This window comes from Spermophilus citellus, assembly GCF_964194105.1.
Source record: "Spermophilus citellus genome assembly, chromosome: 10".
Classification (NCBI taxonomy): Eukaryota; Metazoa; Chordata; class Mammalia; order Rodentia; family Sciuridae; genus Spermophilus; species Spermophilus citellus.
This window is the reverse complement of record NC_138197.1, coordinates 125,998,950-126,025,683: the sequence shown is the minus strand read 5'-3', so window position 1 is coordinate 126,025,683 and position 26,734 is coordinate 125,998,950. Positions and strand designations below refer to the sequence as shown.

The window sequence follows — 26,734 nt, the reverse complement described above, 5'->3', positions numbered from 1 at the left end:
GCTGCAGCGTGCTGTAGGCCGGGTTAACCCCTCCTTACCCGGAGCCAGCCTGGTGGGATTCTGTCCCAGAACTCACCGCCCACCTGGCTATCTCTTGGAGAGTAGGAGCTCGCAGAGTGGGCAGGGTGAGGGAGGTGGACCTGACGGTCGCCTTGGGGACACTGCTGCCATGAGAGGCGGGGCGGCAAATGCAGGCCCCCCCCCCACTGCCTCCCTCTCGTCAGCTCAGCGTGGGGTGATCTCGACACTCCAGCTCTGGGCACGAGGTCCTGCAGTTCCATACTGTCCCTTTTTCTGTCCCTGCATCTGTCTCCCTCCCTCCCGCCCCCTCTGTCCCATCCCTAGCTGGGATGGCCGGGCACTCACGCGCTTTTTTGGCCTCCGCAGTGGACCGCATCATTGGCTTGGACCAGGTAGCTGGCATGTCTGAAACGGCGCTGCCCGGGGCCTTCAAGACCCGGAAGGGCATGTTCCGCACCGTGGGTCAGCTCTACAAGGAGCAGCTGGCCAAGCTGATGGCCACGCTGAGGAATACCAACCCCAACTTCGTCCGCTGCATCATCCCCAATCACGAGAAGAAGGTGCGGCTGCTTGGCAGTTGGTGAGGCCGGCGGGAGGTGTGGGCTCTGTGTCCTTGTCTGTCTCTCGTAGCAGCAGGCAGGCTCCCCCAGGTGGTGTCCCTCTGTGGACTGGCCCTGGGCCTAGGAGGTGCTGTGTCTGCAGCCTGCTCTCCTGTTGGCCCACTGTCTCAGCAGATCTTCGTACATGGCTGTCAGAACCTATAGGCTGCAGGGACTCCCTCGGGCCCTTCTCTGCTGAGTCCAGGGCCTCCCCTTTTCATTGGCTCTTAAGTACAGAACTGAGCCCATGTGGGCGTGTCCCCTCTAGGCTGGGAAGCTGGACCCTCACCTCGTGCTGGACCAGCTGCGCTGCAATGGCGTCCTGGAGGGCATCCGCATCTGCCGCCAGGGCTTCCCCAACAGGGTGGTCTTCCAGGAGTTCCGGCAGAGGTGAGCAGGGCCCAAGCCCCAGGCGCAGGCACAGGGAACCAAGGTCCGGCTGGCTCCCCACACGTCCTTCCTGTTCTGCCTTTCCACGTGAAGGGAGGTCCTTGCTTCTTAGCTGAATGAAAGTCGTCTTGTAGAAGTTTGCCCCTGGCCACTGCGCGGGCCTGGTGCTATTTGCTGCAGGTAGAGAAACCATGAAAGAAAATTTTAGTGTCAGCCAGACAGAGGGGCACAGAGGAGCTTTACGGAGATGGAAGTCATAGAACACCGCGGCTGCTTGCCAGGTGTGCAGACGTTGGAGGACTGTCCTTTTTGCCTGATGGCTATTGGGTGTCAGTGGCTGCCTCCATGCAGCCCTGTGCTCCTTGGACAGTCCTGCAGCATCCCAGGGAAGATGGCCGTCCCGGGGTCCCAGACACAAGACTATGGGCAAAGAGCAGGGGCGGGCTACAGCGCCCCCTGGAGGGTAGAAACAGTGCAGCGGGAGGTTCCAGTCACCCTCCAGAAGGCACCCAGCCTTCCTGTGCCCCTCAGCCAAAGGAAAGGGCAGGGTGGGACTTGCCAGGTGCCTTCCTGCTTAGGAGAACCTGTGAGGAGTTGTGTGTCTGCTCCACTGCGGGTGATCCCAGCGTCCCGCATGATGCCGGGCCTTGCAGAATGGAAGCGAGAGGTGGAATCACCAGGCTTCTCTTTCCTTCCTCAGGTATGAGATCCTGACGCCAAACTCCATCCCCAAGGGCTTCATGGACGGGAAGCAGGCGTGTGTGCTCATGGTGAGTCCAGCTGCTGCCCCTCCGGAGCACAGGCCTCTGGCTGCTGACGTGCCTGCCCCACATGCTGGTGCCCACCCTGTTGGATGAGGGCCCTTCCACCAGTTGATGCCATGTTGGGTCGTCCATGCTGGTTGTGATTCTGCTGGGTGCCCCGAGCAGCAGCCTCTCGGCGTTTGGGTGATGGGGACTGGTGTTTGGTACCAGGACGGGTAGCGTCCATCCTCTTGGGGACCACCTCCTGCTCTCTTGCTCGTGTGTGCTCTGATCTTAAAGCCCAGCGTGGCACGGCCTCAGCACTCTGCTCTCCTCCTGTTCAGATCAAAGCCCTGGAGCTCGACAGCAATCTGTACCGCATCGGCCAGAGCAAAGTGTTCTTCCGGGCCGGCGTGCTGGCCCACCTGGAGGAGGAGCGGGACTTGAAGATCACTGATGTCATCATAGGCTTCCAGGCCTGCTGCAGGGGTTACCTGGCCAGGAAGTGAGTGCTGACGTGCCTGCCCTACGTCATACTCTGCCGTGGCCTCCTGTTGCTGGCCAGCTGGGGGTGCTTGGCCAGCCATACTTCAAGGCACCCAGTGCCAGCCAGAGTCTGCCCTTCCTCGAGTCCAAGGATTAGAAATAGGTGTTTCCTATTAGAGGTACCCATGGCAAGAAGGGGACCGTGTGCTTGGATTTGCCTGTCCCACTGCTCTGTGAGGGTAATACCCAGGGGCTGCACGTCCCCAAGGAGCCCTGTGCTCTCCTTGAGTCAGGAGCATTCCTCAGGAAGGCCGGGCTCCCATGCTGCACGCTGATCCCCAAGCCCCTGGGTCCTTGCTCTAGGACCTGGATCCTAGTGTGAGCTCAGCCTTGGGAGGTGGAGCATGAGTTTGTGGTGTTGGGACAAACGGTGTCCTGTTTATCCCGAGCCTTCTGGCCAACACCTTACACCCCAGCTTTGCAAAACATTCTCCCCCAACCAACGCTCAGACGTTGAGGCCAGCAGGGTGGCAGCAGGTGTAGTCTCCTGGGCACGCTGGGCTCTGTGGTCACGGTCCTGCTAGGCTTCCTACTGAATGGGGTGGGTGGCTGGTTCCCGGCGGCCTTCACACTGAGTGCCTTGGTGAGGGCTGGGGTCTGGTGGGTCAGGACCCAGGTTGTATCTGCTGTTCCCGACCCCAAGGCGCTGACCATGTCGCTTGCCCCACAGGGCTTTTGCCAAGCGGCAGCAGCAGCTGACGGCCATGAAGGTCCTGCAGAGGAACTGTGCTGCCTACCTCAAGCTGCGGAACTGGCAGTGGTGGCGGCTCTTCACCAAGGTGGGTGCTGGAAAGGCTTCCCTCACCTGCCACGTGCTCCCCGGCTGCCAGCAGCACAGGGACAAGTAGGCCCAGTGCCACCTCTGTGTGGCAGTCACTGTCCCCAGAGTGAGCCTTGCCTTCAGCTGCCCTGTGCCTGCAACATGAGCCCAGGTGGTCCTGTCCTGTGGGGCCTGGCATGTGACCGTGGCATTTGTCTGGTGTGGATGGCCACAGCCAGGTGGGCTCAGAGAGCAGCTCCTGAGGTCTAAAGGCCCACGTTGCCAGGGCCCGTCAGCGCCCTCTTGAGAAGCCCAGTGGTGCTTAGCTGCTTTGCTCCCGGCCGATGGCCCTCCCCAGCCCTTTACAGTCCGTTTATTGTTCAGGCTGCTTTTGTTCATAGTGTGTACTTTGTGGTAGCTAACAGTCCGCCTGTGGCCTCTTCACCCCCGACCAGCAGTAGGTGTCTCGGGTCTGTTCCTGCTCTTTCTCACTCCCTGCATTCTTACGTGGCTGAGGTTTGACTCGTAGGAAGTTTGTATTTTACGCTTTCTGTTTAGGATCTCTCTCAGTGTCAGCGTGTAGAAGTCCGTTTCCTGCTCCCTGGATGGAGGACGTGTGCTTTACCTACTTTTCCAACTGTGGACCTTCCCTCTAGTCTTATATTCCGCTGCCATCAGCAGTGCTGCCGTGGTCATCTTCGTGTGTGGCTAGGGATGATTTCCCTGGCATGTGACCAGCAGGCCAGAGGCTTGCAGCACCAGTGCCAAATGGACTTTCAGGAAGTCGTGGGCACTTGCGCTTCCCCACAGGGTCTGGTTGCCCCTCACTCTTGTGAGCTTGGGTTTCAGAGGTGAGGGACGAGCCTGTGACTGCTGGCAGGTGGGCATCTTCCAGCCAAGGCCGACTCCGCTTCCTTGTCTTCTAGGTCAAGCCACTGCTGCAGGTGAGCCGGCAGGAGGAGGAGATGATGGCCAAGGAGGAAGAGCTGGTGAAGGTGCGGGAGAAGCAGCTGGCTGCAGAGAACAGGCTCACGGAGATGGAGACCCTGCAGTCTCAGGTAGGTGTGGGCAAGGACCCTCCCAGAGTGCAGACCCTTCCAGTGCTGCCACCTGCTGGCCACCTCTAGGTAGGCTGCTGGGCAGAAAATGAGTGGCTGGTGTCTGCAGACACCTCCTCCAGGGAGAGGCTGCCCATGGAAGTCATGAATGGTGGGTTCGAGCCCCAGTTCCACCCCCTCATCCCTTGCCCTGACCCCTCTGGACCTTGGTTTGAAGCTCATCAGGGAGCAGCTGAGGCGAAGGGGCAAGCCAGGGGGCTGGCAGGGAGCGGCAGCACTTTCTAGACGATGTCACCTGAGGTGGCGGAGGAGCTTACATCGCCGTGTGCTCTGTGCAGCTCATGGCAGAGAAGCTGCAGCTGCAGGAGCAGCTGCAGGCAGAAACAGAGCTGTGTGCTGAGGCGGAGGAGCTCCGGGCCCGGCTGACGGCCAAGAAGCAGGAGCTGGAGGAGATCTGCCACGACCTGGAGGCCCGGGTGGAGGAGGAGGAGGAGCGCTGCCAGCACCTGCAGGCCGAGAAGAAGAAGATGCAGCAGAACATCCAGGTGCGCCGCCGCCCGGGGAGGGCGGGGCGGGCAGCCCTGGAGGAGCAGCGGCACCGGGGGGCTCGTGAACTCAACTGTCACTCTGTCCCCGGGGGCGGCCCTACAGGGACTTCCTCTTTGGGGTGGTGGTTCCTGCCACAGGCTTCCCAGGCCGAGCTTCGAAGGCTCAGAGACCCCTGAGTTGCTCCCGTCTGTCCTCGCTCCACCTGCCTGGGGAGCAGGGTCCTCCCATCCACACCCCTGGCTCCGGGCAGAAACGGGGCCTGGCCACCTCCCCGCAGCTGCCATACCTTCTCACGGCCCCTCCTGCCTAACAGGAACTCGAGGAGCAGCTGGAGGAGGAGGAGAGTGCCCGGCAGAAGCTGCAGCTGGAGAAGGTGACCACAGAGGCCAAGCTGAAGAAGCTGGAGGAAGACCAGATCATCATGGAGGACCAGAACTGCAAACTGGCCAAGGTGGGTCACGTGCACGTGTCAGTCCCTGGTGGGATTGGGGTGCCTTCCTTGCTGTGGAGGCGTGGGGTGCTTCTCCACTAACCAGTTCTGAGGCAGCAGCTGGTCCCTATCAACAGCAGCCCAGTGAACGGATAAAGCTGGGGAGCAGGTTAGAGAAGACAGGACAGGGCCAGGAGGCCACCCTGGTCCCCAGGGGTGGGGAGGTGAAGTGGAAGATATTGGGGGACCTTACGGAGAGTAGGACCCCAGGGGAGCCCCACAAAGCACAAGGTGAGGAGACCAGCCTTGCACACTCTGGGGGCTCAGAGAAGGTGGCGTGGACAGCACCACAAAGCTTCCCTAGAGGGACAGGGCCGCTTGTCCCCCCAGCTCCAGCCACACCTAGAAGCCTTTCTCACCTGTGTCTGAGAGACCATCCAGGCATGGCACCCATGTGTACAGGCCCTAAGGAAGCTTATGCAGCCCTTCTGGGGCCGCCAGTGACCTTTCAGAGCCACCCTGTGAGCCGGGACACTGATGAAGTGCAGCGGGCCCTGCCTCGCCCTTCCGTCCTGGGCTTCTGGGCCCCCTGGGGAGCTGTGGTGCCTGTGCTCAGCCGACCCTGACCCGGCACCCTCCCCACAGGAGAAGAAGCTGCTGGAAGACAGAATAGCTGAGTTCACCACCAACCTCATGGAAGAGGAGGAGAAATCCAAGAGCCTGGCCAAGCTCAAAAACAAGCACGAGGCCATGATCACGGACTTGGAAGGTGAGGCCGCGGGGCGGGGCCTGCCTGGGCACCAGGCACCGGGGCAGGCACCAGGGCAGCACGGCTTGTGATGAGCTTGGCTTCAGTGCCACAGGCCCTGCAGAGTGTCTGGTCCCCATGGGAATGTGGGCTCAGGGTCCCTGTGGCTGGATGGGACTGAGGAGTCTTCAGGATAGACCTTGGTGTCCCCGCATTATTGGAAACGCATTTTCAGAAGCTCTTAAGACGCCCCACAAGGGGTCTGGGTTGGACTCTAGAACTCACCAACTCTGTTACCTATAAGCTGCGTCACCTCACACCTGTTAATCTGGGTGGGCTTTAGCTTCTCTTACCTGCATGGAGGACGCTGTGAGAGGGCCTGACGTTCACACAGACACGTGTGCTGTAAAGTGCTAGGCAGATATCGCTGGAGATCACAGCTTGACTTTTTATTTTTTGTGGTACCGGGGATTGAACGCAGGGCCTCACGTGTGCTAGCAAGTGCTTCGGTGCTGTGCTATGTCCCCAGCCCATTTTTAACTTTATGTGGAGGCAAGGTCTCACTGAGTTGACTGGGTGGGCCTAGGACTTGTGATCCTCCTGCCTCAGCCTCCCTGGGATTATAGGCGGGGGCCACCAGGCCTGGCCGAGGTCACTGCTTGATAGGAGGCAGGAGGAGGACTGGACTTCTGAAGAGCCCTGCCCCTGCCCTTTAAGAAAAGTGGACTGATGCGGGGAAATGGGTACACTTGTTCATTGTTGGTGGGACTGCAAAATGGTGCAGCCAATTTGGAAAGCAGTATGGAGATTTCTTGGAAAGCTGGGAATGGAACCACCATTTGACCCAGCTATTCCCCTTCTCGGTCTATTCCCTAAAGACCTAACAAGAGCATGCTACAGGGACACTGTTATATCGATGTTCATAGCAGCACAATTCACGATAGCAAGATTGTGGAACCAAACTAGAAGCCCTTCAATAGATGAATGGATTAAAAAATGTGGCATTTATACACAATGGAGTATTACTCTGCAATAAGAAATGACAAAATCATAGAATTTGGAGGGAAATGGATGGCATTAGAGCAGATTATGCTAAGTGAAGCTAGCCAATCCTTAAAAAACAAATGTCAAATGTCTTCTTTGATATAAGGGGAGTAACCAAGGACAGGGTAGAGACGAAGAGCTGGAGAAGAAGAATAACATTAAACAGGGATGATAGGCGGGAGGGAAAGTGAGAGTTAAGGGAAATTGCATGGAATTGGAAGGTGAGCCTCAGGGTTATACACAATTACATATAAGAGGAAAGGAGGAGTAGGAGAAAAATTATATAAGTGGAAGAAACGATTTATAGTAGAGGGGATGGAGAGAGAGAAGGGGAGGGGAGGGGAGGGGAGGGGTGAGGGGACAGTGGAGAATGGGATAGACAGCAGAATACATCAGTCACTAGAAAGGCAATTTGTAAATCAATGGAAATGTAACTGATGTGACACAGCAATCTGTATACGGGGTAAAAATGGGAGTTCATAACCCACTTGAATCAATCTGTGAAATATCGTATATTAAGAACTATGTAATGTTTTGAACAACCAACAATAAAATAAAAAAAAAAAAAAGAAATTCAAAAGTCCCAGAAAGCAAAAAAAAAAAAAAAAGAAAAAAAGAAAAGTGGACTGCTGGGGGCTTGGGTGTCCAGACCGTTCTCAGCTCCGACCTGGTGACGCAAGGGCAAACCATGCAGGCTGAGCGCAGGGAGTGCTTCCCCAGCTTGGCAGCACCACCCTGCCTTGCCGTGCTCAGCACAGGGTGAGGTGAGTTGGCCAGTGGGGAAGTGAGCACTTCCCTCTGCAGACAGCAGTTCTCCCCCAGATGCCCTCCCTCACCTGGGAGGGGTCTGGGAGCAGCCAGTATGGCAGATAGCCCCTAACAGATGTTAACCAAGATGTAGACCAGTCAGGATCCAGGCACGGGGCGTGGAAATATCAGCGGTAGATGGCTTTGAGCACGAGCGACCATTACCTGGCAAAGCTGCCCGTGGCCTTGTGCTGCCCGTGGCCATGTGCCCTGGGAGACGCATATACAAGGGGACAGGTCCAAATGAACAGACCCTGGGAGGCCTACTATGCTGTCTCCAGAGCGCCAGCTCAAGTGCCGAAGGCAAGTCTAGGAAGAACCACCGCTGACCCTTTGCTGGTGCCCACAAGGCTGGCTCTGAGTGCTTGGCGAGGCTGGCTCGTCCACCTCTCAGCAGCCTCGTGGCGTAGGGTGTCTTCCCATCTTTGTTATCAGTGCCGGAGATGGCACGGTTAAGTTAGTTACCCAGGTGGCGTCACAAAGGAGTCATAAAGCCAGACTGAAACCGACTGCTTTTCCAAATCCTTTGTGTGAGTTCACGTTCGTGCAGAATGTGGCACAGCCATCGAGGGAGACCAGGGAAGGGCAAACACAAACTTGGGTGCAGGTGGACCGAGAGTCTCGGGCCTTGGCAGCTCCCGCAGTGTCCTGCCCTCTGTCCAAGAACTGGGTGTGAGGGTGTGTGTGGCGACCCTTTGGACCTGAACGTGGTCCTAGAGTCAATGTTCAGTACGTTATGTAAGTAACGAGGAGCAGACGGAAAGCCTGCGGCCCCGAGCCTCACCCCTCACGCCCTCCCTTGGCAGAGCGCCTCCGCAGGGAGGAGAAGCAGCGGCAGGAGCTAGAGAAGACGCGCCGCAAGCTGGAGGGAGACTCCACAGACCTCAGCGACCAGATCGCCGAGCTGCAGGCCCAGATCGCAGAGCTCAAGATGCAGCTGGCTAAGAAGGAGGAGGAGCTGCAGGCCGCCCTGGCCAGGTGAGGCCCGGACTGCCGGTGTCAGCACTTGGTCCTGGCTCCTGGCCTGTCCCCGTGCATCGGCCAGCTGCACGCATGCTCTGCTGTCATCCTAGAAGAGCCGGTTTGTGCAGATCACTTGCCATTCTTATTCCTAAGAGGGCAGCTTTGTCTTTTGTTTCTAACATCAAAAAAGAGTCATCTAAAACCCTTGTTGCCCACCTCAAGTCATCCTCCCTTTTTGAAAAAGAAATTACACTATTTGTGCATTCATAGCAGATTGAGCAGAAGATACAGAGACTTCCCACGTATCCCCCTCTACCAGAGTGGTACCTTTGTTACCTCAGTGAACTTAACATTGACACCTCTTAATCATCTAAAGTCATTAGTACATTCACATTTTTTCATTGAACATTTGATTTTTCTTAAAGTTGTGAATCTTAAGTTTGGAAAATGAAATCCTTTGTTTTCCAGTTTTCCAAGTGCTTTGTTATGAATCTTCTGAGAAGATGCCTCAGCTGTTGATTCGCTGAGAATGAACCTGAGGGCCATGATTATGACTACCAGATACAGCTTTGGCTGCACCCCCCCACACACACCTCTTTTACAAACCCTGTTCCTTGAGGGTGAAACTGGCCTCTTACTGATGTTATTGGTCTCTTTGACAGAGTGGAAGAAGAAGCTGCACAGAAGAATATGGCCCTAAAGAAGATTCGGGAGCTGGAATCTCAGATTTCTGAACTCCAGGAAGACTTGGAATCTGAGCGTGCTTCTAGAAATAAAGCTGAGAAGCAGAAACGGGATCTTGGGGAAGAGCTGGAAGCACTGAAAACAGAGTTGGAGGACACTCTGGATTCCACAGCTGCCCAGCAGGAACTCAGGTGCTCCATGGGGAAGACTGGCAGGTCATGGAGGACGGGGAAGGGCTGTGAAGTGAGGGAGGCCTTGTCCTGAAGGGGTGGGATCCAGGCCTCTGCACACACAGTGGCCTCAGGTGCAGAAGGTGTGGGCATGGATAGTGCCTGAGCAACTTCCCTGCTTTAAGAGCTGTTGGAGAACCGGACTCAAGATTCGGGGTGAAGCAAGGGTGGGCCCTAGGTTGAAAAGGTACAGAAGCCTCCACAGAGCGTCTGAGCCTGGGCTACAGAATGGAGGCCAAGGAGGGGAAGGGTGGCAGACGAGCTTCTTGGAATAGCTGTGTGTTGGCCACCCTCCCTGGTTGGGGAAGAGCCCAGGGCAGCAGGGCCCTGGAGCTCGGCTCTGAGGGCATTTCTCTGCACAGGTCCAAACGTGAGCAGGAGGTGAACATCCTGAAGAAGACCCTCGAGGAGGAGGCAAAGACCCACGAGGCTCAGATCCAGGAGATGAGGCAGAAGCACTCCCAGGCTGTGGAGGAGCTGGCAGAGCAGCTGGAGCAGACCAAGAGGGTGTGTCTCCCAGGCCAGGCTGCTTCCCGGGGTGACCCTGGCCATCTCTAAACCAGGCCTATAGAGAGGAGCAGTTCTGGCACCAGGCTGCCCGGGCCTGAAGCCAGCCTCCAGCTGCTAAAGGAACCTGGGCAGAGGATAGGCCTGTCCTGTTCAACATCTGCCTGACCAGAAAGGGAGTCAGAGCCACCCGAACCAAGGGTCAGAGCCTTAGTGGTCCCTTTCCCGCCTGGGGTGTTCTCTCGAGCATCCATGAGTGGTCAGCTGACAACTGACTGGGAAACCGGGTGGTGGCCGTGCAGCTGGCTTCCTGGCCCCAGGGCTGGTGGCAGGCAGCCCATTGTTGCTCCAGGCAGCCCTGGAGAGGCCGAGGCTCTTACGAGTACTTACCCCAACACACCTGGTCTGCCTGTCTCCCTTGGCTCCACCTGGCCTGAGGGTGGATCCTTGTTCTCTCAGGTTTCACTGAGCGGCCTTTGCACTCACTCGGGGGCCAGTTTAGCCTTGAACTTGCTGTCTAGAATGGAGTTTTTGCATTTATTTTGTTAATTCCACTTTTGTATTTTGTGAAAGAACATTACATTATTACTTTGAACATCAAATTTCAGGAGGGTTTTATTGGAAGTCGAAAAATTAAATTACAGTTCCCCTTGTTGTGTCGTAAGCATTGCTAGAATCTCCGCATCGGCAACGACATCTTACCCTAAAATACACCCTCTCACTGACCCGGTGTCGCACGCCTGTGATCCCAGGGCTCAGGAGGCAGAGGCAGGAGGATCACAAGTTCCAAGCCAGCCTCAGCAACTTAGTGAGGCCCTAGGCAACGGATCAAGACCCTGTCTCTAAACAAAATATAAAAAGGGCCAGGAATGTGGCTCAGTGGTTAAGCACCCCTGGGTTCAATCCCTGGTAGCAAAAAAATTAAATATTTCTTCCTCCCAGGGAGGGCAGCTGGGCAGGATTATTTTAGAGATTGAGAGCCAAGGTCCTTGGAGATGAGAACACACCTCACTCCCCCTGAGAGAAGAGGACCCAGGGTCCGGGCCTTCTGAGTCGGGGCTCTTGCTGGCGGCCATAGTTTTTGCTGGAAAGGCAACACCTTCTGGGCCTAGAGCAGCTCTCCAGTGCGGTGAGAAATGCTATTTGCACCGTTCCTCCTCCCACAGGTGAAGGCCACCCTTGAGAAGGCGAAGCAGACCCTGGAGAGCGAGCGGGGGGAGCTGGCCAATGAGGTGAAGGCCCTGCAGCAGGGCAAGGGGGACTCGGAGCACAGGCGCAAAAAGGTGGAGGCCCAGCTGCAGGAGCTGCAGGTCAAGTTCAACGAGGGTGAGCGTGTGCGCACTGAGCTGGCTGACAAGGTCACCAAGCTGCAGGTGAGGCTTCTGCTGGACCCCGGCCCAGACCCACAGGGCACTCCCCGCAGTCTCCCTCCTGCGCTCCACGAGGCCTCTGGTGCAACTCAAGACACAGGCTGGTTCTGCAGGTGTGGCTGTGCTCACCGTCTTGCCCCTGTCTTCCTGTGTAGGTTGAGCTGGACAATGTGACAGGTCTTCTCAACCAGTCAGATAGCAAGTCCAGCAAGCTCACCAAGGACTTCTCCGCCCTGGAGTCCCAGCTGCAGGACACTCAGGTAAGGACAGCGTCGGGAACCAGGAGCTGGATCCCGTGCCCACGAAGCCTTAGCTCGGGCCTCTGGGCCTTCATCTCAGTTCACCCGATCATCCAGTCCTCCATCTGAGGGTCTGCCCCGCTCCCACCTGGGCTTTATGTGGCTGTCCCCTGAATCAGGAGGGCTGGTCCTCCCTCGCACTGGGGCTGTGGTGCGTGAGACCAGCGTCTCCTGAGCACCCCGTCTCTGTCCTGGGAGTAGGAGCTTCTGCAGGAGGAAAACCGGCAGAAGCTGGGCCTGAGCACCAAGCTGAAGCAGGTGGAGGACGAGAAGAGCTCCCTCAAGGAGCAGCTGGAGGAGGAGGAGGAAGCCCGGCGCACCCTGGAGAAGCAGATCGCCACCCTCCAAGCCCAGGTGCGCTGCCCCTCCACAGAGACTCCGTTTTTCTCACCCCCGTGAAGGAGGGAAGTTGACCCCAGGTTCCCTCCTGTGGCACAGCAGGCCGGCCTCCAGGTGCCCCAGGGATGGGCGTGTCCTAATAGGTGACATCTTGGGGTCTCCCTACTCTCTGCCCTGCCCAGGTGACTGACATGAAGAAAAAAATGGAGGACGGCGTGGGGTGCCTGGAGACGGCCGAGGAAGCCAAGCGGAAACTCCAGAAGGACCTGGAGGGACTGAGCCAGCGGCATGAGGAGAAGGTGGCCGCCTACGACAAGCTGGAGAAGACCAAGACGCGCCTGCAGCAGGAGCTGGACGACCTGCTGGTGGACCTGGACCACCAGCGGCAGAGCGTGTCCAACCTGGAGAAGAAGCAGAAGAAGTTTGACCAGGTGTGCGGCCTCAGCCCGGGGCCCTCCTCGTCCCTCTTCCCAGCACCACAGCCCATGGCCAGGGCCGTGGTGAAATCAGCAGAGCCTGGGGGAGGCCAGGAGGGCACAAGCGCCCAGGGCTCCTCGGTCTCCAGCTTGCCGAGGGGCCTGGGGACAAAGCAAGCAGATGGGGTTCCTCCGCAACAGGGTTAGGAGCATCTTTTCCCTCGTTGTCTGTTGGTTTGCTTTTGGTTTCAGTTTTTTTTTTAAGAGAGAATTTTTTAATATTTATATTTCAGTGGACACAACATCTTTTATTTTATTTTTATGTGGTGCTGAGGATCAAACCCAGCGCCCCGCGCATGCCAGGCGAGCACGTTACCACTTGAGCCACATCCCCAGCCCCAATATTTTTTAAACTTTCTAAGATGAGCTGGTCTTACCCACTGTTTAAAATGCTTTAGATACACGTTCTGGAGTACAGGGGCCGAGTAGAGTTACAGGGTGGATAAGTCGGGGGCAGCACACCACAGCCAAACCCAGCCCGCCACAGTGGCGGGTGACGTTTCCTTGAACTCAGCTGGGCTCCTTCATTTGCACGTGGTCTGGCCGGTCAGGAACAAGTGTGTTCTCTGACCCTTGTGCAGACGGTCCCAGCACAGGGAGCCAGTGCAGACTGGGGAGGGCGCGGGGAAGGGGGCGGTCAGACAGTGGGGTGGGCCCCTGCAGAGAATGGACACCAGGAGGTGGAGAGCGTCCTTGGCGGAGGCCAGGTTCCCATTCTCTTCGAGACAGAAGCCAGCCGGTTGTCTCAGAGCCAAAGGTCTTCCAGCTTCGGGGGCACGGATGGTTCCTGAGGGTTCTCTCAGAAGGGCACCCGTGTTACTATTGAGTGATAAGTTAAACAGATTAAAACACGGTAGTAGAGGAGTCTCTGCCCTCATCTGGCCACAAGGACACTGTGCCTGTCATCCTTGGGTCAGCCAGTTCTCAGGTGGCAGCCTCAGGCCTGCTGGTCCTGGGTCCATGGCCTGCCTGTGCCCACAGCAGTCCACGGCTCTGGCCTCACGATGCCCACCTCTTTCCCAGCTCCTGGCTGAGGAGAAGACTATCTCAGCCAAGTACGCGGAGGAGCGCGACCGAGCCGAGGCAGAGGCCCGCGAGAAGGAGACAAAGGCTCTGTCCCTGGCCCGGGCACTGGAAGAGGCCATGGAGCAGAAGGCGGAGCTGGAGCGGCTCAACAAGCAGTTCCGCACAGAGATGGAGGACCTCATGAGCTCCAAGGACGATGTGGGCAAAAGTGTGAGCACCGGACCTCGGCAGGGTCTCGGGTGGGTGGCAGGCGGGCACCACGGGCCAGAGCGCGTGACTGTGTCCAGGGGCGCAGCTCCTGCCTGTGCATCCTACCTGACCTAGCTCTCGGGGTCAGGTCCATGAGCTGGAGAAGTCCAAGCGGGCCCTGGAGCAACAGGTGGAGGAGATGAAGACCCAGCTGGAGGAGCTGGAGGACGAGCTGCAGGCCACTGAAGACGCCAAGCTGCGGCTGGAGGTGAACCTGCAGGCCATGAAGGCCCAGTTTGAGCGGGACCTGCTGGGCCGCGATGAGCAGAGTGAGGAAAAGAAGAAGCAGCTGGTCAGACAGGTGCGTTGGGCAGACACTCCGGGGCCATCCCGACTCCCAGCAGGCCCCTTCCTCCCCTTGCTCCCCCTGGGCTGAGGTTCCTGGACTGTCATGGTCAGTAGCCCTCCTTGGCCCAGGAGGCCCCACAGATCCCACAGGATTGGCCGCAGTCTGTCGGGCTCAGCTGGCCTGGGTCCAGGTGTGGCCCAGTCTTTTGAGCTGCCAGCGTTCCTCAGGTGCGGGAGATGGAGGCAGAGCTGGAGGATGAGAGAAAGCAGCGCTCGATGGCAGTGGCCGCTCGGAAGAAACTGGAAATGGACCTGAAAGACCTGGAGGCGCACATCGATACAGCCAACAAGAACCGGGAGGAGGCCATCAAGCAGCTGCGGAAGCTGCAGGTGAGGCTAGGCGGGGCAGGGGGCAAGACCGGGGAAGCCTGGAACTCATCACCTTCTCTCTGAGCAAGGATGTGATGCCGTGGCCCACCCCGTGGACACTTGGGTCCAGAGGACCTTCTCAGTAAGATGGGTGACCTTGAGTACCTTCAACAGAAAAGCAGACAAGTTCAAACCTGGTTGCACTGAAGAGTTAGGGAAGGGAGGCACCAGTGCAGGTGTCCAGAAGAAACAGGTACTGGCCTGGCCTGGCCTGAAGGACAGAGGGCCGCAGCCCAGAGCACGGACATGTGCTCAGGAGGGTCTCATCTCTCGATAATGAAAGAACATCACGTTAGCAGCTGTTCTGTGGGCCCAGCGTGCCCAGTGTACCCGCAACAAGTGTCTGAAAGCCAGGCGCCACGGCACGCACCTGTAACCCCAGCTACTTGGGAGGCTGAGGCAGGAGGATCACAGGTTCAAGGCCAGCCTGGGAAACTAGTCAGACCCTGTCGAAAAGTTTTAAAATAAAGAGGGTAAAGATTAGAGAGTTCATTGTAGAGTGCTTTCCTACCATGCACAAGGCCTTGGGTTCTGTGCCAAGGTACTTATGGCCAAGGTAGTGGGGACAGGTACAGGACTGCTAGTGGCATCTTTAGCTGGCATAGTCTGGCTCAGTGCTCAGGGAACCCAGTGTGGGATTCATCTGCAAAAGGATAAAAGACTATTCGACAGGTAGAGTGGAAGCAGAAGGCAGGAGGGTGACAGGAGGCGCCTGCCTTCTGCCTGGTAGCCAGACAGCCTGGGCGCTGACCACAGGTCAGCATGTGGGGTAGCACCATGAGCATCTACCCAACTTAAGAGGAAGTTGTAGAGGGAGCAGGACTGGGCCCGTTGCCCCTGGAGAGTGCCATGTGCTCTGTGAACCCTGACCTCAATGAAACGAGGTCAGAGGGGAGACTGTTCCACCCCAGTGGGTTCAATGTGGCATCAGGTGAAAGCTGGTCCCTGTTGTCGAGGTGCCCCTGTGGGGAGCGTTGGGGCAGAGCAGGCGGGCGCGGGCAGTGCTCATCTCTCCTCCCCACCAGGCCCAGATGAAAGACTGCATGCGGGAGCTGGAGGATACTCGGGCCTCCCGCGAGGAGATCCTGGCACAGGCCAAGGAGAACGAGAAGAAGCTCAAGAGCATGGAGGCGGAGATGATTCAGCTGCAGGAGGTGAGGCAGGCTGCAGAGGACAGCCCAGGGCTTCACCCGCCAGCTGGGGTCGTCAGGGAGGGCCAGCAGCACGTGGCAACCCCCAGGAGGGAGCGGGCAGCCCGTCCTGCAGGAGTCCCTCCAGGACCTCTTCACGTGGCCAGGCCCCTGGTGTGATTAACATGCACACGCTCAGAGAAATGGTGACTGTTGGGATGAGGAGCCCGAGTGTCCCCTGCTGCCTTGTCGGACACCAGGCAACCCATCGTGAAAGCATCTCCAGGCCTTGAGGGGCTCCTGCGAGACGTTCCTGCCCAGTTCAGGCACATCCTCTTGGCAGGCTGCTAGGATCAAACTGTCCCCTTAGACCTGGTGCGCGGAGCCCTCAACACCAGCTTGACTCACACCTGTGCCTCAGCCTGCTTGGTCTCGGGTCTGATCTGTCCCTGGGTATTTCTCATTTATATCCATGGCCCCTGGCTTGATTCCTAGCACCTTAGATAGAGGGGTTTTGTAAACATGTGGTGTTTAAGCTGTGACCGCAGAGGGAGGAATTAGCCTGTGAGCTAAGGGGCTCAAGGGAGAGGAAGGGCTGTGTGAATGGGGGTGCCTCAGGTGTGTGGCCAGCTGGGATGAGGCCCAGCAGCCCTGGTCACACCTGGTCCTCGTGGCAGGAATTGGCAGCTGCCGAGCGCGCCAAGCGTCAGGCCCAGCAGGAGCGGGACGAGCTGGCCGATGAGATCGCCAACAGCAGCGGCAAAGGGTGAGCCCCGGGGCGTGAGAGGTGGGCCCGGAGGGTCTCCTAGCTGCGGCCTCTCACCTCCCCTGCCCCCCCCCCCCCCCAGAGCACTGGCGCTGGAGGAGAAGCGGCGGCTGGAGGCACGCATCGCCCAACTGGAGGAGGAGCTGGAGGAGGAGCAGGGCAACACGGAGCTCATCAACGACCGCCTGAAGAAGGCCAACCTGCAGGTGGGCACGGGCAGCCAGGCTGGGCGCCACTGCCCCTGGCTCCTGGGAAGCCGTCGTGGCGGCTGGAGGTCCCCTGTGGAGTCTGTCTTGGGTGTTGGAAGTTTCTAGGGCCTGGTGGGATCTGCTGCCATCTCCTCTGGCCAGCAGCCAGGCCCTGCCTCCCCGAGGTCACCAGCCCTCTTTCCCGCAGATTGACCAGATCAACACCGACCTGAACCTGGAGCGCAGCCACGCCCAGAAGAACGAGAACGCGCGGCAGCAGCTGGAGCGCCAGAACAAGGAGCTCAAGGTGAAGCTGCAAGAGATGGAGGGCACCGTCAAGTCCAAATACAAGGCCTCCATCACCGCCCTCGAGGCCAAGATCGCCCAGCTGGAGGAGCAGCTGGACAACGAGACCAAGTAGGTGCCCCTGACCCTGCCCAAGTTGCCAGGGGGCCTTTCTGTCCACCCCCTGGAAAGGCCACAGGCCCTGCCTGGGTCCTGTGCGAGACACATTAGGAACCAGCGGTCTCAGCCCAGAACCCCTCTGCCCACGTGGGCCCTTGTGTTTAGCTGAGGCCTTGGAGGACTTGAACTGGACCGTGGCTCACCTCGGAAGCTGGGGGCTTTGCTGGCTGTCTCAGGGCTAAAGTAGGGAAAGGCCGGGGTCCTGTCCCCCTGTGTAGCCATCTATGGCTCAGCAAGTTTGAGAGTGTTTTGGAGCTAGCGGGGGTCTCTCCAGGCCCCAAACCTCAGTTTGCCCAGCCCCCGGCTCCGTATGTGCTCTTCCAGAAGTGTCCCCTCCCCGAGCCTGCTCTCCTCATCTGTGCAGTGGGGATCTCAGCCTGTCCCAGAGAACAGGCTGCTAGACTGGCACCTTAGCCTCAAGGCCTCCCCGTGGGCACCTGCCAGCGAGGCCCCAGGAAATGGGTAGTCCAGAAATGGCTGCTGGCCAGACTCCTGGGAACAAGCCCCCTGAGCTACGTGTCTGCCACACAGGGAGCGCCAGGCAGCCTGCAAGCAGGTGCGCCGGGCAGAGAAGAAGCTGAAGGACGTGCTGCTGCAGGTGGATGACGAGCGCAGAAACGCGGAGCAGTACAAGGACCAGGTGTGTGCAGGGCAGTGGCCAGGCCTGTGGGTCACAGCCTCTGCCAGGGCTGCCACCTGTCCCCAACCAGGGCGGTCACCTGTCCTTACCCACAGCCCCCGCCAGGGCCGCCCCCTCTCCTGCCCACATCCCCTAACCAGGGCTGCCACCTCTCCCTGCAGGCAGACAAGGCGTCCACCCGTCTGAAGCAGCTCAAGCGGCAGCTGGAGGAGGCTGAGGAGGAGGCCCAGAGGGCCAATGCCTCACGCCGGAAGCTGCAGCGTGAGCTAGAGGACGCCACAGAGACCGCGGACGCCATGAACCGCGAGGTCAGCTCCCTGAAGAACAAGCTCAGGTGAGCTCAGGCTGCCCGCCCTGCGTCCTCGTCTTTCCTTCCAGAGCTGGGCTGTTCAGGGGGTGACCTCCTTATAAGCCTGGTCACAGAGCCCAGGAGTAGGGTGCTTGGTGGCAGACCCCAGAGGTTGCCCATCCCAGAGCAGCGGCCTTTGCTGGGCTCTCCCTGCCCGTGGGGCCTGGGCCACCTGTTCCCTGGCAGCCTGTCCTGCAGCTCCAGGGCTGGGGCACACTCGAAGACGGGTGGGGGGGTTGCTGAGGATGGAGCCCAGGGCCTCGCGCTCGTTGGGCGAACTCTCTGCCACAGAGCTGTGTCCCTGGCCCATCCCCAGCACGTTAGCACTTGGGGTTACCTGCAAGTGAGCCGTTGTGGGAAAGTTCCAGAGGGTGCCTGCTGGCCCCAGGGGATCGTTCCCTCTCAGGTCCTCATTGTTGACCTCTTCACAGGGACCTGTTTTTTTGCGGGGTGGGGGTGGGGACATAATAATAAGACTGGACTTTGTTGTCAATATTTCACTTGAATTTTCTGATTTGATCAAAGAAGCCCGACTTTGGGTCCCTGTGAGTAGTTGTCCTGGGTTTCTTGGTGCCACCTGCCCTGGGCAGAGGTCTTGCCTGAGGGTCCTAGGGTGCTGCCCAGGGCCTCGCATACTAGGCAAACGCTCTGCCCCTGAGCCACCCCCAGCCACTGCCTGGGTGACCGAAGCTCGAGCAGGGAGGCAGCTGCCAGGGAAAGTGACCTGAGCGGCTTCTGTCCTGTTTCCTGAACCGTCAATGCCAGCGCTTTGGGTCACCATGTCTGGGACATGAATGGTTTGCAGGACCCTCTGCTTCCTTGAGTCTGTCCCTGTCCCACCCAGTCAGTGGCTCCCCAGGCTCAGCACTGCTGCCCCAGGGAGCGCCCAGTGTCTCCTGAAGAAATGTGCTCACCGTGCCAGGCCACCCCCCACTGGGCGCCACTGACCCTCTGCTTCCGTCCACAGGCGTGGGGACCTGCCGTTCGTGGTGCCCCGTCGAATGGCCCGGAAAGGCACTGGCGACTGCTCGGACGAGGAGGTGGACGGCAAGGCCGACGGGGCCGAGGCCAAGCCTGCTGAGTAGGCCACTTCCTCCTGCCCGCTGCCCCAGCCGGACGGACAGAGGACTCCGCCTCCCCAGACCCCGCGGCACCCCACCTCAGGACTGCTGTGACCGCGACCCACCCACCCAGCCTTGTCGGGGCGCTGGCTTCCTCTGCTGCAGCCCCAGCTCCCCTCCCACCCTCGAATCTGATACCAAAGAGTCAGGGCCAGGCCCAGGCCCGGGGAACAAGTGACCAGCAGGTCTCCACCCTCTCTTGCCTACAAGCACAGACGGTGAGGTGAGGGCAGGCCCCGGGGTGGGCCCTAGAATTTTCTATGAATCTATTTTTCTTCAGACTAAAGGAGTTTTGATAGTTTGACACCCTCGAGGTGTGTCGCCCTCCCGTCCCCTGCCCTGCCACCAGCTCTCCCCTCCTCCTCCCTCTCTGCTGTTGGCAATCACACGCGGTAACCTCACACCTTCCCCGAGTGGCCCAGGAGTGCCACCTCTGTGCAGGGCACAGAATGCTGGGGGCAGCGCCGTTCCTCCCACCCCCTTTGGGTGGCACCGTGCTCACTGCCCCCTTCCTGATTCTAAAGGGTCTCAAGTGCAATGCCCCCTCCCCTCCTTGGCCAGGGCATCCTGTCCCTGCACAGCGAGGCTGTCGGGGCCCAGCAGCCAGGGTGTCTGGGCCACTCTGAAGTCCAGCAGCCTTCCCGTGGCTTCTCCCATCATTCTTGGGGACCAAATATATTTAATGGTTAAGGGACTTATCCCAAGTCTTGCAGCCAGAGGATCAGAGAGGGCTGGTGGCCCTCTGTGGCCGGGTGCCTGCTCCAGGACTGGGCCCGAGGGTAGCGCACCTGCACTGCTGACTCAGCAGCTTCAACTCAGCCACCTGCAGAGATTTTTGAAAGAAAAAAAAAGGTTTTCTTTTTCCCTTCTTTTAATAAATGATAAAATGCCGAGTCCTTATCACTGCCTTTCCTTGGGAACCGTGTTTAGAAGAGTAGCTGTCCCCTGGTCGACACTGGCTGCCGAGTCTGCTCCTGTTCCTGTTTGTAAATGCTGCATTTAGACTCGCTTGAGGCAGGAGGCGTCCTTTTGAAAGGAAAGAAACCCCGCCACCATGAAGCCCTCTGGATGCCTAGAAAGCGCTGAATTCAGGTCCCAGTTGCTGTCACCACGGAGTGAGCAGCACTCTCGGGGAGCACCCTTTTCTATAACGAAAGTGCCTTAGCATGTGTCACGGCTGCCACCACTACAGTAAGCTGGTTTACAGATGTTCGCCACTGAGCGTCACAATAAAGAGTACCATGTGCTACGAGCCGTGTGTGGAGTCCTCTGCGAGCGCGGGTGGCCTGCAGGGCCTGCGCTGCGTGGTTCCGGAGAACACGCGCCCATCAGGCTGTGAGGGCTCTGAGCCTTGAAGTCCTCGGGCTCGCGTCCCAAGAAACCCTTCACTGTTCCACCCTCGATGCCGGCCCAGGGCCTGTGCAGCCGGGCAACTGGGGTCCCCAGTGGGTCATCTTTCTCTTGCCAGGGAGAAGGGCGGTGGCTGGGTGGTGGAGCTGTGGGGGTGGGGACGCGGGACCTCAGGAAGGAGGCACCTTGCACGCAGCATGTGCTGAGCAGTGCCCACTGACAGCCCAGCGCCCGCACGCGGGTGAAGAAGGCACAGGCCGCTGCACAGAGAGGAGGAAAGCACGGAGCCGGCCAGAGATCTAGATGCCGGCCGTGACCCCTCATGTCGCGTAGTCGGGGTTCCCAGTGGAAAGGGGAGACGAGAGGTCGAATCTTACACCCATGCCCTAGTCCATCTTTTCTGTCTCATCACGACTCTGGTCAGTCCTACCACAGGGTTTCCTTTTTCTTTTTTGGTACTAAGAACTGAACTTGGGGCTGCTTAACTACTGAGCCACATCCCCAGCCCTGGTTTATATTGTATTTAGACAGGGTCTCACTGAGTTGCTAAGTTGCTGAGGCTGGCTTTGAACTCTTGATCCTCCTGCCTCAGCCTCCGCAGCTGCTGGGATCACAGGCGTGTGCTGCTGCACTTGGTACATGGTTTTCTTTAGTGTTACGTGTTTGGACTCTATTGAGGGGTGTCCGTTTCTCTCTAGCTCATCTTTGTAGTAGCTGTTTATCATTCTAACTATGAAGGCTGCGTCTAGAGGATGCAGGCTGGCTCGTGTCAGTGGGGTCCCCAACCTAGCAACAGTGCACATCCTTGCTGTCTCAAACTCATGTTGGGCTCAATGCCTGGGACATGACCAGCTCCCCAGGGGGTTCCAATGCACACCGGGGACCAAGAACCTGGTACAGTGGAGAACGGGGCCTCTCCTGTGTGGAAGACCCCGAGTGGGTCCTTGCTCCAGCCCTGAACATCTTGCTTCACCTCTCCAGACCTCACTTGGCTATTCACAAAACGGGCGTATTCCTTTCCTTGGCTGCTGTAGCAGATGAGCCACAAGTGTGGTGACTTCCAGCAAAAATTCATTCTGAAGTTCAAAATCAAGGTGGTGTCTCTGGAGGAGAATCCCTCCTGCGTCTTCTAGTAGCTCCACACATTCCTTGGCTTGTGGCCCCATCACTCTGCCTCTGTCTTCATATGGCTCCTCCTCCTCCCTGTACACCTCTCCTCTGTTTAAGGACACTTGTCACTGGATTTAGGGCCTACCCAAACCAAGTAATCCAGGATGCTCAAAGGATCTGCAAAGACCTATTTCCAAGTCAGGTCATTCACAGATTCCAGCGATAAGGACATGGACACAGGGGGACATCATTGACCACTTCCCTACCAGCAAATCTCAGTCCTTCCTGCAAGATCCTGTGGCTTCCCTATTGATTCACCGGGTGCAGGGGAAGCGAGATGACAGTGTGGCTACGTTAACAACTGCAAAGCGAACTGTAAAATGTAATTTTAGTCATTTCCAAGGTTTGACTTTATTGTATCTTGGAGACAAAATATTTCCTACACCACACGTCCCAATATCATACTTGAAATGATTGAGATAAAGCGGATATTGCGTATTCCCATCCAACTATTCGTGTTAAATATGGTGTCGCAATCTCACAGCAGCAGTGTTGGCCAGCACTCCTGCCCTCTTCCTCCTTCATCTTCTGGCCCTCTCAGGTGGGGCTTCATCCCTGGCTTCTTGATTTCTCAACTGGACCAAGTGTTCACCTTTGCCTGCAACAGGTGGGCAGTCCCAGGGTTGCCTGACCCATCCTCCCTGAGAAACAGGTGTGCTCTGAAAGCTCAGGGGCTACTGACCCCAAGTTCCTTGTGTACGAGTGGTCCTGGCTCCATCCTTCCATGTGACCTGGGTAGAACCCAATAGGTGTGCTAACGCTGCCCCTCTTCCCAGCAGGGTCTCCCAACACATGATCTTCTTTATTTCACTGCTTATGTTAGTCCTGTTTCTGTTACTGTAACAAAATATTTGAGACTGGGTAACTTATAAAGAAATGAAGTTTACTTAGCTCCCAGTTTTGGAAGCTGAAAGTGTGACCAGGAGGGTACATGGCTGGGCCCCTGACTGCGTCACCTCAGGGCACATCAGCGGTAGTGCATGAGGGAGATCCTTGGGAGATGAGTTCGAGGTGGGGCTGGTCCTGCCCCTCCCACTGGGCCCCTCCTTTTGAAGTCCCTCACTGCCACACTGAGGACCAAGCTCCCAGCACATGAGCCTTGGGGACACTCGAACCATATTCGCAGAGTCCTGAAGGCCTCACTCGGGTCCACGCGGTCCCGAGTGTTCGCCCACCCTCACTTGGCGTCCCCTGAGCTGTCACCTTCCCTACTGGTCATTGGTGACGTTAGAGACCTCCTCTGCAGTTCTGCCTGGTTGCTTGTTTTTCCAAATAATTCCAAATCTTCTACCTACAATGTGACTGTGAGCCCCAAAGTCCAGAATTTCTTTCTTTGTTCTCTGGCTTTGGTGCCCTTGGGGTGACAGAGGCCATCAGTGACTGCTCGGGCACCACCAAGGAATTCAAAAAATACAGGAGTGATAGAAATCACATCTACCCTCACACAGCTCTGCTGCGCAGGTCAACTGGGCATTTAGAGAAAGGGGATGTGGTGGGTCTGGTCAATTTCCATTCCCCTAAATTTAACTGGACCTTGGTTTGATACTGGAGCCAGTGACAATGACATTCTATAATTTTAAATAACTCCTTGAGTCTCTTATGAGATGTTTTCACACCTATGGAATACAATAATCCTTGTAGTAACTCCACATCGTGTTCCTTTAAGGACTGGGAGTTTCCCATGTTAGTTCTGAAAGTCCCCTAAAGTCTCTTTCAACCCAGGGCAATGCCTTTCGATATTTTGTTAGTTCTGAAAGTCCCCTAAAGTCCTTTCAACCCGGGGCGATACCTTTTGGATTTTTTGTTAATCCCGAAAGTCCCCCCCTTTCGTTTTCTTAACCTGGGGTGCTTACCCTTTCGGTGCTGGATCCTGCCGACGACGCCAAATGTTGCAGTAGTTCACTTGCAGGTCATCGTGAGGAAGAAAGAAGAAGCAGAGCAAGCAAAGCAGCAGCAGCAAAAAAAAAGTCCTTTATTGTGTACAAGCAATCTTTTTATAGTATTGTGAACAAAGAAGGCAGCCTTCCAACAGCAATAAATCAGGTCCTTCAGCTAATTAAACATAGCACACAAAGTTTTACTTTCTAATCAGAAGTGACCCGCTTCTTCTCATGGCTAATCTACTCTCGGCCTGGAGCATGCCAAGCTCTGCTCTTGTTCAGAACAGATAATAAATTTTTCTCAGCGCCCTCGTAGCCCACTTGGCAGAACATCCCATTTGCAGGCAAGTCCTCCTAAGGACAGCAGACACCTCGTTTTCAAGCATGTCCGCTGTTACCTATCTATACCTTGACAGAATATCCCGTTTGTAGGCAGACTCCATCAAGGATAGTAATAGTAACACAGTCACATCTGATTCTCTACAAATTTCTTATTAAGGTTTTAAAATGGCTAAATGGGAATAGATCTAGGAAGATGGAAAGCAAAATGTTCCATATGTTCTGAATTTTATTCTATTTTTTATTTTTATTTTTATTTTCAGTACCAGGGATTGAACTCAGGGGCACCCGACCACTGAGCCACATCCCAGCCCTATTTTGTATTTTATTTAGAGACAGGGTCTCAGTTGCTTAGCGCCTCGCTGTTACTGAGGCTGGCTTTGAACTCACGATCCTCCTGCCTCAGCCTCCCAAGCTGCTGGGATTACAGGTGTGCGCCACCGTGCCCAGCTCTGTTCTATACTTTTTGAAGAATAAATTTTAGGGCTGGGGATGAAGCTTAGTGGTAGAGCACTTGCCTAGTGTGCATGAGACCTTGGGTTCCATCCCTGCACCCCCCAAAAAAAATTAAACAGTGACCAGGTAACCTTTTATGTTTCTCCCCAAGTGATGCCACTGAATTTCTGCATTGATGACTATAGAAGAAATTGTCACCAATTTGTTATCCTCTTTTTAAAAAAAAAATTTATGGTGGTAAAATAAAAATTTTTAAATGACAATTGGATTTTTTCCCCTTCGGTACTGAGAACACAGACTGGCCATTTTAATCATTCTTACTCCCTCCTTTATTTTCTGAATCGCAGGAGCTGCTGAGTCTCCTTTCTAAGATCAAGGCAGCAGCTCAGGGGCAGGAGGGGGCGCACCTCTAGGTCTCATCCTTACAGTTCTTGGGCTCTGGGCCCTCTCCGGTCCTCCCCGGGGTTGGACTATCTGGATAAGGGCAGCTTTTGTGCGGAGGGAAACCTCGCAGGGTGGCAGGTCAACAACAGCCGACTCCTGGTCAACCTTGGGAGAGAAGTCGGCGACCCCCCAAACTGCCTGGCAACTTGGGCCCTGGTGCCCGGTTCAGTGTGCCCGGTTCAGTACGCCCGGGTGTTGTCGAGCTGATGGGCTGATAGGGGGTGCCTGGTCGAGCCTCCTCGCTACCTCACAAGGACCACCTTGAGGCTGCGTCTCCTCCCTGCCACTGAGTCCTCTTGCTCTTTCTGACCTCAGCCTTCCTGCCCAGACCTTTTGGGTGGACCATGACCGTCTGTGGCTTTGACATTGGCTTCTCCCGGGCCTCTCCGCCATCCAGGGGCTCTCTACACCATGACCTGTCCATGAGTGACCTCTTCAGGTATCCTAGACTCCGTGCCCAGACTAGGCCAGGCCAGCCTGCTCAGACAGCCTGGACTATGTCCCCTCCGACCCCCCACAGCCCCCTGGACTGTGTCCCCTCCCACCCTCTGCCCACTGGGAACACTCTTCTTCAGGAAATGAGAGCCAAGGAACTGTGGAGCCAGGGCGGGGGTGGGGAGGAGGCGGAGGAGCTGCTCCAGGTGCTGATAGGTAGGGGTTTCCCTGAGGGTGTCGGAAGTGTCCTGGAACCGGCTGTGGGGATGTGGGTACAACGCGGTGAATATACTGAAAACCGCTCTAAGTGGGTGTTATGTGAGGCGTGTCTCAATGTTTTCATGCTATTAAAACAAGAAGCCACGGAGAGAGGTGCCGAGGGATTCAGAGAGCACATCCTGCAAAGGACAGAGGAGTCAGGATCAGAGGAAGCACCGGGCAGGGAGCTGGAAGTGGTGGTCAGGTCTCTCCTGCAGAAAGCAAAGGGACAGGTACAGGACAGGTACAGGTACTGGAGCTGCTGCCCCTGAGGGGCACCACGTTTGGGGCTTCTAATGGGGTCCTGGCTCTGCAGTGGGTGGAAGGAGAGGCCAGGAGGGACCTGTTGGGTGCATTTTCGCAGCCACAGTTACAGCTCTGAGATGGCTCTGGCACACAGAGGGAGCATGCACAAGGCACGTTGGGAGGATGTTGATTCTTGTTTATTGAGCACCTACTGCAGGCCTAGGGTGGTCACCACCCTCTCTCACGTCATCTCCCAGTACTGCCTTCAGGGAAATGCTCGGGCGGCCTCATTCCACAAGCAGGGAAATCAAGCTACGAAGCAAAATCTGGGGAATGTCTCGAGCAGCTCCTCCAAGCCCTGGACGTGGGGAGCGGGCGGACACTTGGCGTCAGGGGCCATTGACCATCGGGGCCCAGCCAGGCCCAGCTCCCCGTAGCCACCAGCCACAGGCCAGGTGGGCTCTGGACCATTCTAGTGGTATTTCAAGTTTCGTGACTCATCTCAAGCCAGCAGGGAGAATTAGGGAAGAAAATCACATTTTCAGAGCACTTGAGAGCGCGGAGGATTTTCTCTCTTTGGGGAACCATCTGGATCAGAAAACAAAGAACAGGATTCAGAAAGACCTGGAGAGGATCCCAGCCCTGCACTTTTTGGTGAACTTCTCTGGCCTGACTGAGGCTCAGCTTCCTCCTCTGGGAAACAAGCGTGATCAATGTTTTCATCACAGGCGGCCGCCGGAGCGTTTATGAGGATGTGTGTGGAAACGCTTCGCAAACTGTGAAGGGCTCCGTGCCGTTATTTTCTTCTTTAAAAGGTTGGAATTTTTTTTGTGGGGGGGATACTGGGAATTGAACCCAGGGCACTTTCCCACTGTACTACATCCCCCGTCCTTTTTATATTTATTTATTTATTTTAAAATTTTGAGGCGGGGTCTCTCTAAG

The 26,734-nt window shown here is 56.9% G+C and overlaps 1 protein-coding gene across 3 annotated transcripts in view; it reads left to right on the top strand.

Moving 5' to 3' along the window:
* The window catches only part of MYH9 (myosin heavy chain 9), a gene marked incomplete at its 3' end in the record, with an annotated part of 83,722 nt that extends 63,256 nt beyond the window's left edge, over positions 1 to 20,466 (top strand). For 2 of the 3 annotated variants that reach the window (XM_081310484.1, XM_081310483.1), the window contains 27 exons: positions 388 to 581; positions 889 to 1,010; positions 1,711 to 1,780; positions 2,098 to 2,258; positions 2,970 to 3,078; positions 3,986 to 4,117; positions 4,456 to 4,662; positions 4,980 to 5,117; positions 5,742 to 5,865; positions 8,502 to 8,673; positions 9,321 to 9,533; positions 9,935 to 10,079; positions 11,246 to 11,452; positions 11,605 to 11,709; positions 11,950 to 12,102; positions 12,270 to 12,518; positions 13,587 to 13,799; positions 13,927 to 14,139; positions 14,355 to 14,516; positions 15,581 to 15,709; positions 16,363 to 16,451; positions 16,534 to 16,657; positions 16,848 to 17,056; positions 17,636 to 17,744; positions 17,906 to 18,078; positions 19,061 to 19,291; positions 19,326 to 20,466. In XM_081310484.1, the coding sequence (XP_081166610.1) occupies positions 388 to 581; positions 889 to 1,010; positions 1,711 to 1,780; positions 2,098 to 2,258; positions 2,970 to 3,078; positions 3,986 to 4,117; positions 4,456 to 4,662; positions 4,980 to 5,117; positions 5,742 to 5,865; positions 8,502 to 8,673; positions 9,321 to 9,533; positions 9,935 to 10,079; positions 11,246 to 11,452; positions 11,605 to 11,709; positions 11,950 to 12,102; positions 12,270 to 12,518; positions 13,587 to 13,799; positions 13,927 to 14,139; positions 14,355 to 14,516; positions 15,581 to 15,709; positions 16,363 to 16,451; positions 16,534 to 16,657; positions 16,848 to 17,056; positions 17,636 to 17,744; positions 17,906 to 18,078; positions 19,061 to 19,178 (4,040 nt within the window). Of the gene's footprint in view, positions 1 to 387; positions 582 to 888; positions 1,011 to 1,710; positions 1,781 to 2,097; positions 2,259 to 2,969; positions 3,079 to 3,985; positions 4,118 to 4,455; positions 4,663 to 4,979; positions 5,118 to 5,741; positions 5,866 to 8,501; positions 8,674 to 9,320; positions 9,534 to 9,934; positions 10,080 to 11,245; positions 11,453 to 11,604; positions 11,710 to 11,949; positions 12,103 to 12,269; positions 12,519 to 13,586; positions 13,800 to 13,926; positions 14,140 to 14,354; positions 14,517 to 15,580; positions 15,710 to 16,362; positions 16,452 to 16,533; positions 16,658 to 16,847; positions 17,057 to 17,635; positions 17,745 to 17,905; positions 18,083 to 19,060; positions 19,292 to 19,325 lie in introns of those variants that run through there. The other variant, XM_081310485.1, reaches the window with a different exon arrangement.
* Positions 20,467 to 26,734: the final 6,268 nt, after the last annotated feature.